General features: G+C 41.5%; 1 protein-coding gene across 2 annotated transcripts in view; it reads right to left on the reverse strand.

Annotated features, from left to right (window-relative positions):
• LTK (leukocyte receptor tyrosine kinase) overlaps positions 1-18,433 on the reverse strand; it is a 96,107-nt gene that overhangs the window by 26,822 nt on the left and 50,852 nt on the right. For both annotated transcript variants that reach the window (XM_042038210.1, XM_042038209.1), the window contains exons 5-11: positions 16,315-16,454; positions 14,411-14,548; positions 13,372-13,524; positions 12,206-12,306; positions 10,451-10,617; positions 5,095-5,189; positions 101-202 (exon numbers count right to left, since the gene is read on the reverse strand). In XM_042038210.1, coding sequence (XP_041894144.1) covers positions 101-202; positions 5,095-5,189; positions 10,451-10,617; positions 12,206-12,306; positions 13,372-13,524; positions 14,411-14,548; positions 16,315-16,454 — 896 coding nt within the window. The remainder of the gene's footprint in view (positions 1-100; positions 203-5,094; positions 5,190-10,450; positions 10,618-12,205; positions 12,307-13,371; positions 13,525-14,410; positions 14,549-16,314; positions 16,455-18,433) is intronic.

An 18,433-nucleotide genomic window follows, 5' to 3' on the forward strand; every position in this document is an offset into this window, starting at 1 on the left:
GCTGCCCTATTGCTGTAGGGCAGGCAGATCACACACAGGAGACAGGAAGGGAGCCACCTTTTATAGTCAAGAGACAGGTTTTCTGTACTGAATCAGGTACCTGGGAGGGAGGGCTCTTCCAGGGGGTTCAGAAGATGCTCATCCAGGATACTAATCTCACGTGGGTACTGGCGTTTCCCACCAAAATGATTCAGTTGTCTTCCTGTAATAGTTTGTAGAATAGTGGAAAGAGGTGGGAAGATGGTAGAAAAGAGGGATGGAAAATTTAAAGATTACATTAATTAATTAAGTGCAACCATTTGGTTAAAATAAGTGAATATTACCTTGGGTAGAAAATGTGTTCTGAAAAATCATAATTCTGTATTACTCTTTTGAGCCCATGTCCTGGGTTAGCTACTTGTGTCTGTGCAGAAGTCAGTGGGTCTTCACATGAACACAGACTCTGCATATTATCCCATGCAGGATAAGCTCCTTGGCCTGCAAATTGCTCTAGCGATTACAAGAGATTTTAGAAAAAAATGTAGTGTGGGAGAACAGATAGCAGGTATCGATGTTCTGCTGGTCAAACAGGTAGGTGACAATTCTGGATAGTCAAATGACAGGAGGTGTAAAGGAGAGTGGTGACAAAAATCATTGTCTTTGGTTCTGAATGGTGTCATGGCAAGTAAACCAGCTTAACAGATCACTCCCCTCTCAGTAATCAACTTTGAGTACCTGAGAACTCCCTTAGAGAACAAAATACTAAATAAAATTACATGCCTCACTAACATACACAGTTAAGAAACAGAAGCATACCCTTGACACAAAATGTAAATCTTTGGACAAATCTTTTTGAAAACCACGGAGCAAAACTCTACATTTCTGACCACTGAGACTGGCCTTTGAAAACCAGCCCTTTCTCAGAGAGGAGGAATTTCAAATCAATTGCTGATCCAAAACATCAGAATGCGTTGAGAACACCACAACACCAATGCTGCCTTACAACAGGAAGAAGTAATAACTGAACCCTTGCCTCATAACCTGCAAGCAGCCTGTTTCAATAGTTAAATTACCTGGTTTTATGCAGATTTTTACTTGGAAAATCTCTATAAGAAAAAGGACCGGCTTATTTCCATCTGAGCCCTCAGTTAATTTAATACTGAACATTTTTCATCAGTTGAAAAACATTACAAATATTTCAATTTGTTCCAGTTGTGAGAATCTAACAGCTGTCTGATGCTCTATTGAAAAGAGACTCACTCAGTTCCAGATGGAAAATGATCTCTGCCACAAAGCCACTGCTCTAAATAGCGATAATTAACACCCTTGTTAGCTGTGTCAGAAAGGCCAAATAACTAATTGAAGTATGGAGACCTTGCTGAGCTTTTACTCCTGAGAATATTCCCCCAAGGTCTGACTGAGAGCACACTGATGCATGGAAGTAAAAGAAAGCTTTGTACTGACACACTCTGTTCATACTGAGATGAAGAACTTCAATGGGTGAAGTTGTCAAGCCAGTGAAAAATGAAATTAATCCAAAACAAATGAATTTAATCAAATGCAAGGAGGAAAACAGAATGAAAAATGCAATGCATGGCCAGAAAAGATGCTCCCCAAGGCCTGCACTGAATTACAAATCCCAAAGGTCACAACAGTTTCAGATCTTAGCAATGTACAAGAAGTCTGGTTATGTTTGCCGGAGCAAAGGAATGTAAAATCACTCTCTGAAACAGTCAACCTGTGTGTCTGCATGGATTTTTTTGTGGCATCCCAACTGAGTATCCTAAGGCAATGCCTCATTCCCAAACCAAAAATCTTTCTTCCTTCTCCAAACAGTCTCAAACTCTTACTCTCCAGAAGAAACTTTCTGTTTCCTCTGTACTAAGGAGTGAGCATAGGAGCTGCAACACAGGCTGAGCACCACCCTGTCCATGTGAGCTGTTAACTCTTTTAAGGCTGGCACTTTCTACAAACATTGGGATCCAGGGGCTGGTGCTCCAGTCTATTATAGTTTCCACTTCCTCTTCTAACAGCCAACATGGTGACTGTAGAGTGAATGGAAGGGAACAAGAATTAATTCATATTAATGTATATTTATATAAGAATAATGTGAAGAGCACTGACTTCCTTTCTCCAGGTTTTAGCTAACACTGATTTCCCCATGGAAAAGAGTCAGAGGGAAGTGTAAAGGAGAAAGACAGGGCATCTTCTGCAGGCAGAAAGCTAAAGTAATTCACTCCTGCTTCAATGTCTCTGTGACTGTAATGAAAATAGAGAGAGAGGTCTGGTGGCTGAGATTAATCTGAGTAAGATGCCTCACAGGATCCTCAAGGTGTGAATGGCCTCCTCAGAGATTCAACCCTACAGGTTGCAGTATTCCTGGAAGCCTCTCCAGCTTGTCCTGCAGTGGGACAGAGAAGGGGGAGGCTGCACCAGGTTCCCCCTTCTCCATCCCTTTGGCTGATCTACTGCATTTCTAGTCAACACCTTCTTCAATCAGTGAAAGGAGGCAGTAATGAGGCTTGAACTGCTCCCCACCATTCACCTCAAGAAGGGACTGGGAGGGCAACAGAATCAGACTTTGCTGGGTCAGGGACTCTAAAATCAAGAAGTAGAGATAAGCTATACAAAAGCTCTCTTTGGACAGTCTTGTTGTTTATAAAACAATCTTCTGGGAAATTGCAAATGATGCACAGACTGAAATGCAATTTCTAGGCCAGGGCAGCAGAGTTTGATAGACCACAGACCTGTGATCTTAATTGGAACAAGACAATGCTGAGAGCACCAAAAGGTAATAGCAAATGCAGTGAAAAGAGCAACTATCGGCATTCTATTTGCTATGCCAGTCCACATTTTCATATTAAGACACCCAAAATTCAGACCTCTTCCTATGTAAGCTCTAGTTCACTGAAACTATGAAGTATCTTTATGCCTGTCTGCCTAAAGTTCTCACAATGAACCAGACATGTCATCCAGTCTGTGACACTGTCTTACACAAGGTGATTGTATAAGCCAAAATGTGGGTTTGTCTCACCTTTTCCACAGGGAAAGACATCTGTCAGTGCCCAGGAGCTGCCATCCAAAGAATGGTCTGTTTGGGTTTTGTCCTTATTGATGTCTCTTGAGCTGCCCTCACTACTCAGTTGTTCTCTTAAATCTTACTGAACCTTTCCTCTCGATTTTGAGGTATATGGAAAACCTTACCTTCTTTCCCATCTTGCATACACAAACAGTGCTTTCATTCAGCACTGGGTTTTGTAGAGAGTGGAACTACAAGATTGAAAGATATGGAGAAAATAATATTTACATCCTAGCAAGCAGCAAATCCTTCCTTCCTGCCATACATCCTTCCTGCTGCCCTCATGAAAAGAATTCACTGCTTGGATTTTAATTGGCTCTGTCTCTGACATCTGAAACCTGTCCTTGCCAGGGAGAAGTAATTTTATTACTAAAACCACAGCAGAGCTGCTGGGTTTCTCTGCAACCTAACTGAATTAAAGTCATGAGAAGACAAATACAAGGGGATTGCTTTCAGAGGCGAGAAAACATCAATTTGCAAAGAGGATTCAAGGAACAGTGGCAAGTGCAAGGCTTCCGAGAAACATGTTTCCTTCGTGGTGTCTTTCTGCTGCATGACTCACACATCTCTGGGTCATGCCTTCAGATGGGGTAAGTGCCAGTTGTTCCTGAGCATCAGTGCAATTTATCCCAACGGAAAATGCGGAGTAACTTGGGCGGTTTGATGGACAAGCTCTGATAACATTACTGCAGGGGGCTTACACCCCACCTGTTTGCCAAAGGATGTGTACCTACACCACAGCCAGCAAAATGTCTGTGGGTAAGCTGGAGGATCTATCTGCTCCCGTCAGGGTGGTAAACTCCAGCAGCTGGGTGCACATCAGTGGGCAGAAGCACATCTGGAGTCACTCCCTTCAGTTTCCTCAAGATTTCAAAACAAAGTGTTAGCATGGAGGTCCCAAAGCGTTTGGGAGATAGGGCTGTTAAGGAGCTGGAGTGAAAAAATTAAATAACCATCAAGGAACAGCCTTTCCTCTTGTATCAAGTGAAAATGAGTATAGTCAGCATTTTATAGAGGAGTGGCTTCAGTGCCCACAGAACAAAGAAACAAAGAACAGGACACTGGATCAGAAAAGGATGGGAAGGAATAGTGGCTTCTCTTGATGGGCTTTTAACACATCTACTTCGACATAAGCATTCCCATATGTTGTGTTAGGCTACAGCTAGCCACTGCAGGGACATGCTATTACCCTGAATGCTGACACATTGGCTGTGGTGACACGTAGAGTAGCACAGGACCACCAATCCACATTTTTTCTGCAACGGAAGTCACCATTCAAGTGTTGCATATCTTCCAGATCCTTTACAACAGAGCATGTCTTTTCCCCAGGGACAAAAATAAGACAGTTTCTAATATTTGCAAGTAGTTCGAGTATCTAAATTCTTTCCACTTGTCTGCTAAAATCCACTACAACTCCTTCTAACATGTTTCAAAGGGTAGCACTGGCTCCATTTTTCTCTGGAATAGTTGTCAGTTGCTTTCTCAGTAACAAAGCAAAGGAAAGCTGTTATATATCTGGCAGTGATAGCTGATGTACTTCCTTACAGACTAAAACAAACTTGTTGGAGTAATCTAAATTTTATAGTCAGAGAGTCAATATATTCCTTCATTTTCTTCCTTTCCTCCACTAAAATATGGTGACTTTCCCCTTTGATTTCAACAAATTTGCTTCAGCTATCAATTACCAGGGTGCATAGATCAGCAGGGACTGTGGGAAAACAGTGTGATGTAATCCTTCCATTTAGGAGCTAAGGAATAAGCCTAGCGTTTCTTGCCAAGACACACAGACAGGTCTCAACTATGTGATACAGAGTATCCCAGCTTAGAGAAAAAAAGGGTGCTAGGAGACTGACACACAGTAAAATTGCCTCTACTTGCAATCTTCAGTAGGTCTGAGATAAAATGGCATTGTGCTGAAAAAGCGGACACAAATGATCCATGCACACTCTGTGGGGAGAACAGAACATCCTGGATCTGTGGGATGCTGATTACATTATCCAAATTTTTTAGGGGATTCTGCAACATTTGTGGCTCACCATCAGTGAAGCAGTCCAGGCCAAATGTAATGTTGTCGATAGCAATGTCAGCTTGGGAATTCCAGCCCCAAGTTGCCAGGAGTTCCAGTTGAAACCTTTGCAATAAGACAGATGTTTTAGAGAACACCAACAAAGGAGTAAGGAGGGGGAAAACAAAACAAACAAACAAACAAACAACCCCCCTAAAAATACAATGTTCCCTTATCATGGAAAAAAGATCATCACTATTTGCAATTCTTCCTCCAGACAAGCCCAGCTGAGCAGTTGAAAGGGCTTGCTATATGTCTTAGATACACATCAACCCCTTGTAAGCACCACAACATTCATATAATTTCACATTTCGTGGGGAACAAGAATGAGAGCCCTACTTTCCCTGCTACCTGCACATACATGCAAGCAACTGTCCCCCACTAATTGTTATACACAAACAACCATCCATATTCAGTTACCAGAAACAGCCAGGGAATTAGGCTGGGGGGGGGGGGGGTGTGGGGTGGGGGGTGGAAATCTCCTCCTTCCCACTCCCAAAGAGATAGAGTAAAAACTGAACAGAATATCCAAATGTCTTGGGCCTGATCCTCAATGAGTGTAACTCAACAAGGTGACATGATTTTATCTCAGAAGGATAGGACATTTAAATTTCAGCCATAATTCCTTGAAGAGTTAGCTCTCTGGACTGCCTCTTTTTTCCACTGTTACCAGGTGTTGCTTATCTAGGAGTTCTGTCAGGTCCCATGTGCTTTGCCACCTTCTGACTTCACAAGGAAGAAAGAAAATGAGCTGAAGGATCTCATTCTAATGGATAGGACTGAATTGTTTTCATTACATTTCAGAAATAAACAGATGTCTGATGTCCAGTCCATTTAGAGCTTATTAAAAGCATATGGGCAGGACCTCTCTTGCTGTCTCTGGTAAAGCTCAGTGATGATTTACGAGAGATCAAGCACTGACCTGCATAACAGATTAATCATTCAATCCAGAAACACACTTGTCCCAAATTAGTGCCAATAAAGCATGTGTGTGCATTCCACCCACCAACCAAATGTTAGTTGATATCCACAGTTAGTTGCATAGCTGCATACAAATCTTTAGGGATAAACTGCTTTCACCCCAACTCAAGAATGACCCCTTGTGCTTAAATGAAAGCATCCACACCTTCAGTATCTGAGCACTCTGGGAGTAAGTGCAGCAAATGCAAATCAAGGGTCTCTTGAACGACCTCTTAGCTGTGGTGTTAGTGGGGAAATTTGTCATTAGATCCCCTTCCTACAGAAACCCTCCTCTTCAATAGCAGGCTTACCAAGACCTTTGCATTTTCAAACCTTGTGTATAACTCCACTGACACATGACAATAACTCCCCAGCTGTTTGACGGAAGAGAGTCAGAGCACCCTGAGCCCAGAACCAGGGCACTTCTAGGACCCACAGGCATAGACACAGCAGCACAGCTTACCCCTTACTTAAGGCCCTCACATGGCATTATACCCTTGGTCAGGTCAATCTGCTGCATCTGGTCTGTGGAGACAGAGCAGATGAGGGTCCCTGGCACTGCATTACAAAGTAGGTTTCTGCTCCAGCTGAGTACAACGGGGACCTTGAAGAATGACCCTCCTCCTTCAGTGCATGAGAACTGACATTTCATAACCTCTAGGCTCTGTATGCCTCCCCTTCCTCTTAACTTCAGAAAAAGGGGAGGAATTTGCCTTTTGAACTCAGTGCTGTGTTTGCCAGAGGGGTTTCCATTATTCCTGTCCATTGATCTCTTTCTGCTGACTCCAACAAATTACATTCTCCAGCTCTCTGATGTCTGGTCTTCTGTCTGTTTGGTTTTCTCCTGGTAGCATTTTTTTTCCTTGTGTGTGTGAACCAAGTAACTGAATTTGCCAGCCAATCACCAGAAGCAGTTTTCCAAGTAGATAGATGCCCAGCTGTCAGGCTGATCAGAAAACTGTCTTCCTTCTCTCCTAAGAAATAAATTCATTGGATGAAGGTCTTGCTAACCTCCCTAAATAGAGCCTTCATGTCCTCCTTGCTCTTTTTGCTAAGGTTTCTCTACTGCTGGCCCCATCAAGCAGTCCATGACCTGCTACAGCAACTTCCTGTGTTTCAATTCATGCCTACTCTTCTCCCTGTGTGGTCTGTCCCCTTCCTACCCACTTTACTACTGCCTACCATACCCCTAAGGAACCAGGGGAAAGTATAGCCCTTGCTTGTAGCAAGAGAAGGACAGAAGTTTCCCGAAGATCTGGGATACAGAAAAACAACATGCCAGCTCAAAATCTGCACTAAAAATTACCCTAAGCACAGCATTGATAGAGCTTACATTACTGGGGAAAGCTGACAACACCCATAAATATGCAGAATAGTCATTCATGTAGTTTTATACCAAACCGTAGTAAAATTGTCCAGGAATGTTCATCACACACCTTTCTTTACAATTGTTTTCAACTTCACCAACATTAAAACAATTCAGGCTGAACTTTTCTATTTTGGGTGATTTAGTATGACTTTTCTAGCAGTCAAAACATTTTGTGAGTGTTGAGGATGAGACAATGCAGGGATTCATGACTCTGACCATGCTCAAAAATGCTGGTAACTTTTTAAACACTCTATGTATTTGAGGTGGGATCTGAAATTTGTGAGGAAGAGAGTCACATGGCAGACATGAGCTTTTTTTTCCATGTGAATGAGAATCAATCAAAAATTTAAGAAAATATATTTGACATTTTTAAATCCCTGGCACTTCCAAGCCTGGTATTTTTTAATCCTTTAGTTTTGTCTTCCCTGGATATCTGAAAGTCTCAGGCTAAATGGTGCTTTCCATGCAGTGCTGTTATGAACTGTGTCAGGTCCTGCTTCAGCTGCATGAGGTAAGAACTGCCCTTCCAAATTAATGAATAAATATTTTCTGACCCAGCCTTTGTTTCTGCTGTTGGTCCTGGCGAAGTAGGAGAAAAAAAAGCTGCCTAAACTGAATCCAGAGTGAACAAGGTGTCATCCTGGAGAGAGGCTGGGAGCTCACTGGGAATTCTAGAGCAGAGAAGCTTGGACTTGGTGTGCAGGGAGTTTGGACCCAAGATCTACAGAGAGAATTAAATAGCCAATCAAACAGGAATACTGGGAATAAACCTTTACTGTAGGTCTGGGATCACTGAAATGAAATGAATGCAAGAGATCGCTAGGAGAAGGGAAGTGCAGGGAAGGGATTCAGACTTAATAATGAAAAAACCAAACCAAAACAACACACAGAGATGGCATCTGCTGAAAGACAGATGGAAACAAGAAACAGGGAGGAGTTCAGAAAGGGAAATTACAACCAGAAGCATAAGACAGATAAAACAGGTTCCCAAAAGGGAGGTTGAAGCAGAAGAAAGAGACCAAGTATATGAAAACAAAGAAGAAAGGCACAAAATGCCCACAGAAGCAGGTAAGACAGGACAGAAGGAGTAGATCAAGGAAAGAACAAGACAAGAGGACTGGGATGGAACCCATGTCCTGGGAGCACAAAGATCAGGGTTTCCTCCCTTGGGGAAATAGCTGCAGCACCTTCTAGCAAAGTGTGTACTTGTTCTGTGTCTGTTACAGGTCAGTGTAGCAAATGACAACCTGTTATTTCTGCCAGGCACCTGGCTAGCACAGGTAGTACAGATTTGACTTCTAGACTGAACAGTTCCATCCTTACTCACAGTGATTGTCGCTGTTGTGCTGCTCAGTTTTAAAATTGAAAATGTCATACAAAAAGGTTTCATGAAGTAAAACAAGATAGAACTATTTGAAAGAGACTGTCATAATAAACACATGCATGCATGACCTATCTACGTCTTTCATTTTGCCTAAGTGCTCAACTTTTTCAAACATTGCAATATTTGAATATTTGTATATCAATTATTTTTCATGCCATGCTGGTTAGCGCTCCAAAAAAGCCTCTTGCTGTCCATTCCCTTCTGCCACATAAGATCCATTTTGCTTCAGAACTAAGAGCCAATATAGAAATTGGAGGCTTCAGGGAACAAGCATAAGGGACTGTATATCAGAGGAGGCAGAAGGTCTTAGATATCTCTGAAGAGCCCCTTGATCTCTGCTGCAGACAGGTTCACAGTAAAGTGCCCAGAGAAAAGAGCTATTCTGCACTAATTCACTGGTCATACTTTACATATGCATAACTAAACAGATGCTAATCCACAGGACTTCAGACTGTGTCAGACAAGAATATTAAATACAGTGCTAGCAGGCAGACCCTAAAGGAATCACTCATGGCAAAGCTGTGTATGGTGAACACATGATAATACTAAGACCAAAGGTAATAATGAAATTAAACTAGAAAGAGGGTAGAACAACATTTTCTCTCTCTGTCTGAGTTTTACTGCTGCTTGGGTCTGAATAGCTATCACTTCCAGACCCAAACCCTCTCCTTTCACACAAAGATGCAGAGAATATTTGGAATCTTCTCACACTTTTTATCCCATGAATTTTGAGATATTATTTATTGTCAATGCTGGGTAGATATATTTCCATTTATAATATTCACTGTATAGACTTGGAGGGGTTTTTTATCTTAAGTTTCATGTGAAACAGCCCTTCCCCAGGAATATGCAAAAAAAAACAGATTGGAGAACTTGAAAAAAAAAAGAAGTTTATGTTGTGCAAAATAACCAGCTATCAAGACCAGCTAAATGGCTTGAGTCTGAGTGACATTAGGTGAGGGAGGAAAAACACTTGAATAAAATTAGATTGCATTGAAATTCTTTAAATCTTCAATATTTAACTTCATTTTAAAACCAATATCACACTGTATTTCCACATCTAAACCCATGAAAACTTTAGTGCAAGGCTCATTTGGGCAGCAGTCTTTTCCTGAAATCATTGCATCAGTAATGTGGCAACGAAGGATCTCCTGCTGCCTAAGCTGCACTGATACAGATCCTAAACTTGACAGCTGAATTGGCTACACTGTGGGATCAGCAACCATCTGACTCACAGGCGTGCTTTTTACTGTGGGAGTACAAAGTGCAGCCATACTAATGCAGCTGTTTCCCTACTGGGAGCACTTGGACACTGTGAGTACACTGGCTTGCTCAGATTGCTAAAAGGTTTTTGGTACAGATGATTGCTCTTCCAAAACCTAAGTGCTGTTTGAGGCTGCACAGAAGTGCAGCCACATGGCGTGGGCTTGTTGAGCTAAGCTGTGCATGTGCACAAAGATACGCACTTATGACAGAATACTTCCTGAGCAAGCAGAGTCACTTAAAAATGGGCCTGGAAGAAGGCAGGAATGAAAGTGGCACTTCACAACAAAGACAGTAACGATTTACTAAATCTATAGAGATAACCCTGACTGCTGACAGTCGAGCTCTTACCGGTTCTGAAGCACTGGCATTGGTAAGGTGATGAGAAACCAGTGGTCACTCCAGCTCCCTGCTCTTTCCCACATTGGCAAGGTGATTGAAGCTCCCTTTATCTCTTCCCTGAGAGAGAAGGACACTGTGCCATTGTAGCTACCAAAAACATGCACTGAGAACTGAATCTGTAACAAAGGAACAAGAGGAAAAGAATGGTAACCTTTGACAAAAGGGAAAGGTAGTCACTTCTCCCCTCCCTGGGAATTTGAGACAAGAAACCTCTGAGTCTGGGTCAAACTGTTTAATGACAGAGATTACTAAGCCCCCACTCACTGGTTGTATTTGACTCAGCACCATTATTAGCACAGAATTCTCTCAGGGAAGACCCTAAATGACACTCCTGTTGGGCAGCTGTTTTTCAACCACTGATGACAATATCCACAGTCTCTGACACCATCTGGGTGAGAGGACTGGTTTCCTTGTTATTGCCTTCTCTGAGGGAAAAGCTGTCCTGCTCCAAATACCTTTGAAACCAGGACTGTCTTTAGAGGCAGGAAACCTCAGTCCATATACCTGCTCCAACTCATAGGCACCCCCTGCATTGTAGCACCCCTAAGACAAGCGAACAACAAAATCATGTGGCCAAAGAGTGTTTTGATGCAGGACTTGTTCTGTGGAGCAGGTGGAGCAACCACTTCCAGTTTGCCACAGAGCAAGAGAAAAGTGCCATTTCTACCACTGCTTTGAATGTTCAGCTGCCCTTTATGTTCCAGAGAGGTCCAGTACTGGCAGGAAAGGGAGCACACACACGTTCTGCAAAGAACAATCACAGAAATTCCTTGCTCCTGCAATGTGGGCTCAAATCCTTGCCAGTGGAGGAGAGAATGGATCCAGATCTCCTGTGACCTCTACACAATAACCAACAGCTAATGTGCTTCTCCTCTCCTGGTTTTGTGAACCTATCTCCAATCACATTTTATTTTGTTAGAAGTATCTAGCAAATTTTACCTGGATTTACAAATAAATATAAATGCCAAAGTTACATTTCTGGCACCTGCACTGTATTTATTTTCCCAGCTCTAATTAGGAGGCATCAAAGCTTTCTCTTTTTCCCCTAGCAAGACTGGACTCCAGCTGAAACTTGCAGCTTAATTTTCCTAAGTGTTATGGCTATAATATTACTTAATATTTTTAATTCCAGCATCTCAGAGCTGCAAGGCAAGTTATGTGATTTTATCAAGGCCACGTTGCATCAACATTTTGAAATTACTGAAGAATGTGATCAGAAGTTTATTACATTCATCTATTTCTGGAAAATCTAATGCCTCCTAACTTCACACTCCTGTTCTCAGTGAAACTATCAAGTTTATTAACTCCTGCAAAGGTATTGCAGAATTTATGAAGAGAACTCTCAGCAGCAGATATGCTGAAAGGCTCAGCGACGCATCCAGACAACTCTCTTTTCTACAAACCCTGGCTGCCCCATACAATTCAGCTGCTTAGCACCTCTCCAAAGAGTAACTTTACCTAACTGGTACAGTTTGGCTGGGGAGTTTTCCATAATGAGTAGCTCCTGCTTTCAACTTACTGGGGGTGCACCTCACATCTCCTTTCCAGTTCTCAACAAGCAGCCAGCTAGGCAGCTTAGGCAACTCTTCTGCTTTCCAGAGTTTTGTAGAGTGTGTGGAGGGACAGGAGAATGGACTGATTGCGCAAATAGTGCCTACAGTCTGATGATTTACTCCACAAAGGTGCTAAGACAGGGTGACATACCTGGTAGTCTTCAGTGGCAAGACTGGGTGGCAAGCTGGTACTATAAGCCTTAGCCACACCACTTGTCTGAGTGCTGTCTGCTCGCAGGTAGAGGAAGTGTCCTGTGAACACAAAAGTGAATCAGAAAAGACAAAATGATCTTTTGCTGTTTTGGGTAATCTCTTGAAATAATTTAACATCATTAATGTTACTGTAGATAAGTAAGCGTATGTAGGTGTAAGCATGGCTTGAGAGCAAATCTGTAAGTGAGGCCATAGCAAACACTCTGGTAGGTTTCAGCAGCACAAAAGTCAACATCCCAAACCTCTTCTTGGAAGGCGAGTGCATAAACCTCAGATACCACTCAAGATCTTCCCATACAGAAGCACACACCACTCACAATCCTAATTCCTACACCATTAGCATCAATGACTCTTGCTGAGACAAACACTGGGCTGGATGAGTTGATTTGCAATCTTTGTTTCCAAAGAGAGCTTAGTACAAGCTCTTGAGAGACAAACAGGACAGTTGTATAGAAACCCTTCATTTTGGCAGGCAACTGTGAGGCAAGACTCATGTGCTATCACTTCTGACTTTTACTCTGAACAGGTGAGGGTCTGGCCTCCCTCGTTCTTATTTAGCAAGTTGACAGTTCTGCAGTTCTGGGAATTATTTGACTCTTTTTTTATTGTGGTATTTTATGGCACAGAATGTGTATGATCAGTTGGGATATTCTTATATGTGATGCTCTTCCTAACCCACTAGAGGAGTCTGTCAAAGGCCTTCAAAAGATTTCTTTTTTCAAGCTGCCTATTTCTGTTGGGCAATTTTTACCTAGTGATGCAGCAGTTATCGTATAACTGCTGAAGAACTCAGCAGCTGCCTAGCTCATAAGAGAAAGGAGGAGGGAAGAAGTATACACTACATGATTTTTTAAAGGTGAAGGAGAATCCTTGTCTCTGACGGTTTTATGTTAACTTTTCTGCAGAACATGTTTAATATAAAGTTTTGAGGCATGCTCAAAAGTTAATTTTAGCTACATTTGAAGTTGTTATAGATAATACTGATGCTGAGGTTCATTTGGCAACGATGCCAAAATTTTAAAACCAATTTAAATAAACCTAAATTCAAGGCTGTTGTGTACATGCATACACAGAGAGTGGGAGAGAGAACTAAGAGGAACCTACCACCAGTGGCTTGCAAAGTAGACCCTACAAATAAGTCATCTTGAATTACTTCAGAAAAGCCCCGAATAGACCAAGGAGATACTGCAGTTTCATTCAGTGTCCAGCCACATGGACCTTCTTCGAAAGAGCAGTGTGAACCCTCTGGGAGACGGTCTACAATCGAAAACAAGGAAGAGTAGGAAAATAGGAGAAACTTGATTATGGAAGAACACAAACAGTAACAAAAATGAAAATCCATTGTAGTTGTCCAAGTTACCCCACCTATGCTACACTGTCAAAATAGGTCTCATTTGTTTATTTCCAGAGTCACCATTAGAAAGCCAACACTTGGCTTCTGGAAATACTTGAGACTTCCTTGTGCTGTTCTACTCTAAACACTGTGCAAAACTGCAGCCCCTGTAATCTAAGGAATGGCAAATCACTGCCACATGTTTGTAAAGGTCTTGCTGCATACAAAATTGCAGGCATCACAAAGCTTTGTGTCCTCATAAAGGAAGGCAAATCGGATTATTTTAGATTTCCACCACTGTACTTGGAACAAAGCTAAACATTGCCTCTCAGCACCACATATACTGTTAGGGGATTTCTCTGTCCTGATGTGCAAGAACTCTGAACTGGGATCTTGGAAGGACAGATTTATGATGCTGTTGGTCACTGACAGTGGAAAGATGATTAGCATCATTCCTTGAAGGGAAGGTTTAGATCATAAGTCCAGAAGGAAATTATCACCCAGCTGCAGACATGTAAATGAGGTTTTGACTTTCTCTGAAGTAGCAGTAACTGTGAAAGGAAGGTCATTGACCTCCTTACTGCAATACTTACGAAACAAAATCAATTTTAAAAAAATCCGGTTTATTCTATACAGGGTGTATTTTCAAAGAGAATCTTGGTATCCACTTAACATAAATGGGCCAAATTAATTCAGGAGGTAAAATACTGAATTAATCTAAAGATGGAATCAATTTAACGCATTTTTTATTCTTAATTATTTCTTCTAATGGGATGAACGTTCCCATGAAGTGTCATGCCACATACTCACCACACCTCACTCCTTCCTCCTCTTTGGTAGGGCAATCACTGATGAATTCACAGATCTGTAGGTGGCTGACACAGCCTCCATGAATGCAGAGGAAGGTGGAGCCTTTGTCATATATAAAAAGACCTTGGTTTTCTTTATCTAATGGAAAAAAAAAAGAAAGAGAACAAAGCCCAGAGATTTATTGACAGAATGTGTATGACCCTTCATGTGTATCAATCTTCACACATAGGACCTTGTCCTTTGTATGATAAATGATGTTCACCTCTGCTTTCTTTGTGTAGTTTTCTATCCAGCATGAGATTCCCGGACCAAATTTATTGCTCTTTTCTTTCTCATGTGCTTCTTCTGCTGTGTTTGTAGATTTTTTTTTTTTTTTCAAATGAACAGCCTTGCAGTTTTCGACCGTGACGTGCTCCTCAGTTCTGCACACACAACTGTGCACCTGCCAGGCAGCTGTGCCATGCTGCATGGCTCTCTGCTGCTGGAGGCAGGGGCACCCATTTATCTCCAGCCCTGACAGACACATCGCTATGCCCTGTTGAGGCTCAGGTTTAACAGCACTTCAGCTGCTGACTCATTTCTGTGCCAGCTTCCAGCTGTGGCATCCAGCCCATGAAGTAGCTGCTTCCCCAGCAAGTGGGCCCATTGTACACAAACTTTACTCATGCACACTAACTAGTCTAGTCAGTTATAGTCTGGGAGCATTTGACTGATTGCACAGGTACCCATCAGCCAGGCTGAACACGATTTTTAAGTCTGATATCTCCCAAAAGCACGACTCTTAATGCAGCCAGCCTGTCCTGTGGATGCATATGTGCACAGGCCTGTTATGGACCTGCTGCCCTTTAGCAGAGCTCTGCACAGAAGTTCCATTGGGGTTATTACTACTCTGGAAAAAAAACAAAATTAGTGAACCAATTGCAGGAGAAAGAGAAAAGAACACCTCTGCATCAATCCAGGTACAGAATCTGAACCAGTATTTTTTCATGACACTGTGTTGTGCCAGATACATGCACCAGGTTATATAGAGACTGAGAGCACAGTGCTTCAGGCTGTTTGTATCTCCTCAGAACTCTAGGACTGTCAAAAAAATATTACATTAAAAATATAGCACCAGTTTAATTAAAAGAATAATGACTACAATTAAATCTCTAATATGATCAAAACCATACTCATGATAGTGTTTTCTTTTTACATTACATTCCAAGTTATTTCTACAGAGTCTGCAAAATGGAAGCAATAACATTATATTAATTCATAAACTTCAGGAAATGGAGATGATTATGTCCCCAACCTGAAGGCTGCCTGTGCTGACAGACTCTTGCACTTCTAAGAAGCCTCAGTGACATTAGCAAGGTTCTGCATAGCCACTGAGGATCATTTGCACAACATTCAGAACAAAACTGTAAGCTCCAGGTAAAACTGACATCTTAGCTGAGCACTCAGTACTTTAGAGGAAATAATTACATTCCAATTATTTTCGTTTTAGATAAAAATTCTCAGCCTGGCAGTAGCAAATAGACCCCACCAGGGGCAGATAAATATTTCTTTTCTTCATAGGTTTGTTAGATAATGCCCAAGAACACAAAAGGCTTTGGTTACACAGGGCAGTCTTTTGTCCTCGATTATTTAAGAGAGAAAAATACTAAATGCTAAAATAATCTAGGTAAAGACTTTTTCATCCTTGTTGTTGGATTCAGCATAAGTCCAGTTGTTTTTGCTTTTTTCCCATATGAAGATCAAGCAAAGCAAAGCTGAAAAGCAGAGAGGATCATTTAAATCAGTTCTGTAATTCTGAGTTATTCATCTTTCATTTAAATCCTATCCAACTATCCCTCATCACACTCATCCATTTTGGTGAGGATGTATTTGATTATTCCAAACCTGTCTGTATTGCAGCATACCATGAAAGCAGTTCCTGAGTTGCAAGGAGCCCACTGCCACTACTCCAACCTCCTGTGCTCCACAGTTTGAATACACCAGGGTGATTGTGAAAGGTCTTTCTATTCGTCCAATCTGGGCCACCAGGTATTTCCATTTCATCCTAGAGGACAGCAGAATGTTAGGAGACATACACACAGCACACTGGAATCCATGGAGTCTTTAGCATAAAGATTCTGCATTGTACCAAAGAGAGGTAATAGTATCTGCATGGGAAATGGATCAATGGATGTAAATAGTAAGATAACAAATGGGTGTTAATATAAAAGAGATGATGTTCAGCCTAGCAAGCTCATGTTAGGTTATCTTTGCTGCAGAGCTTATTGCTAATGGTGAATAGATCCAACCATTCCCAATGATTCTTAAATTGGACTTAAATTATCCCCAATTTTGGACATGCCACACCCCAATATGTGCTTTCCATATACATGGTTGTGTTCTGTTTGCTCTTGAAAGTACAGATCAACCAAGAAGCTGCACAAGTCTCTGGATCTCCTCAAGCCAACGCTGACATTGTGTGTTCTGGAAGTAAATGTCTGGCCCTCCCTGAATGTTTCTTGGTTGTGTCAACAATGAAAACCTTTATCTGTGTGTTATCTATCTCATTTTCCACCTTAGCAAACTACAGTGCACCCACAAAGCAAGGGATAGAAGAGAAGTGCTGTTCCAGGAAATGCAGATTACTCATGCCACTTACATTTCACTGCACAGCAAATGCCATAATCTCCAGACTGCAAGGGTTTCTCAATTGTGCAGCATTCATGGCAGTTTGGAGAAAGACAAATGGTCCTATGCACTCTAATTTTAAAGATGGTTGTCAGATATCAAAAGCTTGAGAGATACCAAAAGGGAATCTTCAAAGTACCTCATTCAAATTAAGTCTGGTGGAAGTCAAGGTACCCAAGTGTCATTTAAAAAATACAGCAGAATTCTTAAAAATACTCTTACTTTATTTTTGTCTCCAAAAACTGTTCTTGTATGTTATGTAAACAAGACAGAAAAATACAGTTAAATCTATGTGCTATTATTTTGTAAATTGATTGGAGCCATGATAGTGACAAAAGAATCCTTGCTCTAAGCCCTTTTCTGAGAAACTATCAGACAGAGATAGTTTTACCCACATTCTACACACTGCTGATGTTACTGGGGCCACTCTGAACACGTGACCTAAGTCAGTGCCAATGGAATAATAAGAAGGCCAGGTCACATTGTTAAGAGATGTCAATCATCTCTGCTCCCAGTATTACTTTTTTGCTTAGGAAATGCCTTCAGCTGCCATGAAGTGGTCATGTAGCCCTTGTCCTGCACCAGAAACACCAAGAAGGCAACACCCAGATTACAAACACATCTCTTCTGGGCTCAATATGAAAATTACAGACCACCTTATCAGCAACTTGCAAAAAATCCAAAGCAACACTAATTTTTTATCACCCTCTCTTGCATTCTTCCCTTCACAAACCAATTATATACCTTTGGATATTTTTTTACTATCCCTTCTATGGCATCCACCCACCTTTCACTTTCACAATTGTACATATGCATGAATACCCACAGATAACCTGAACTCATATGAAATTGATCTCTTCTTATCAAGAAGACCCTATTTCTTCTATTTCCTGTTCCATCATAATATATTCAGTAGTTCATTATAATTTAATTCATCTTCAGAAATGTGCAGCCCTGAATCCCAGCAGCACCATCTCTACTTCCCAACAAAGGAGAACAGCTGCTTTGCTTTCATTTTGTATTACAGTGCAGCTTCAGGAACATCCATCACCTATAAATATATCTCATAAATATTCTTATAAATATATTCCCCCTGCCACACTGTGGGACAACATCCAAGACCATCCAGCACTAACCGAGAACTGAGTCACTTCTGCTACATAACACAGCTTTTTTCATCACTCCATTGCATCCTGTTGACCACAAGAACAAATGGGCCATAATCAAATTGGTTCAATGAGCCAATAAGGGTAAGGACAATCTTTAAATCTTTTGTATTTACTTATTAGGCATACTAGATCTGCCAAGCACTGAGGCATAGTTCTAGTACCTCTATCAAGTTACAACCCACCCTCC

The sequence above is a fragment of the Corvus kubaryi genome, unplaced genomic scaffold, assembly GCF_017639235.1.
Source record: "Corvus kubaryi isolate FWS band 111438036 unplaced genomic scaffold, C.kubaryi_AGA036_p1.0 37392, whole genome shotgun sequence".
Classification (NCBI taxonomy): Eukaryota; Metazoa; Chordata; class Aves; order Passeriformes; family Corvidae; genus Corvus; species Corvus kubaryi.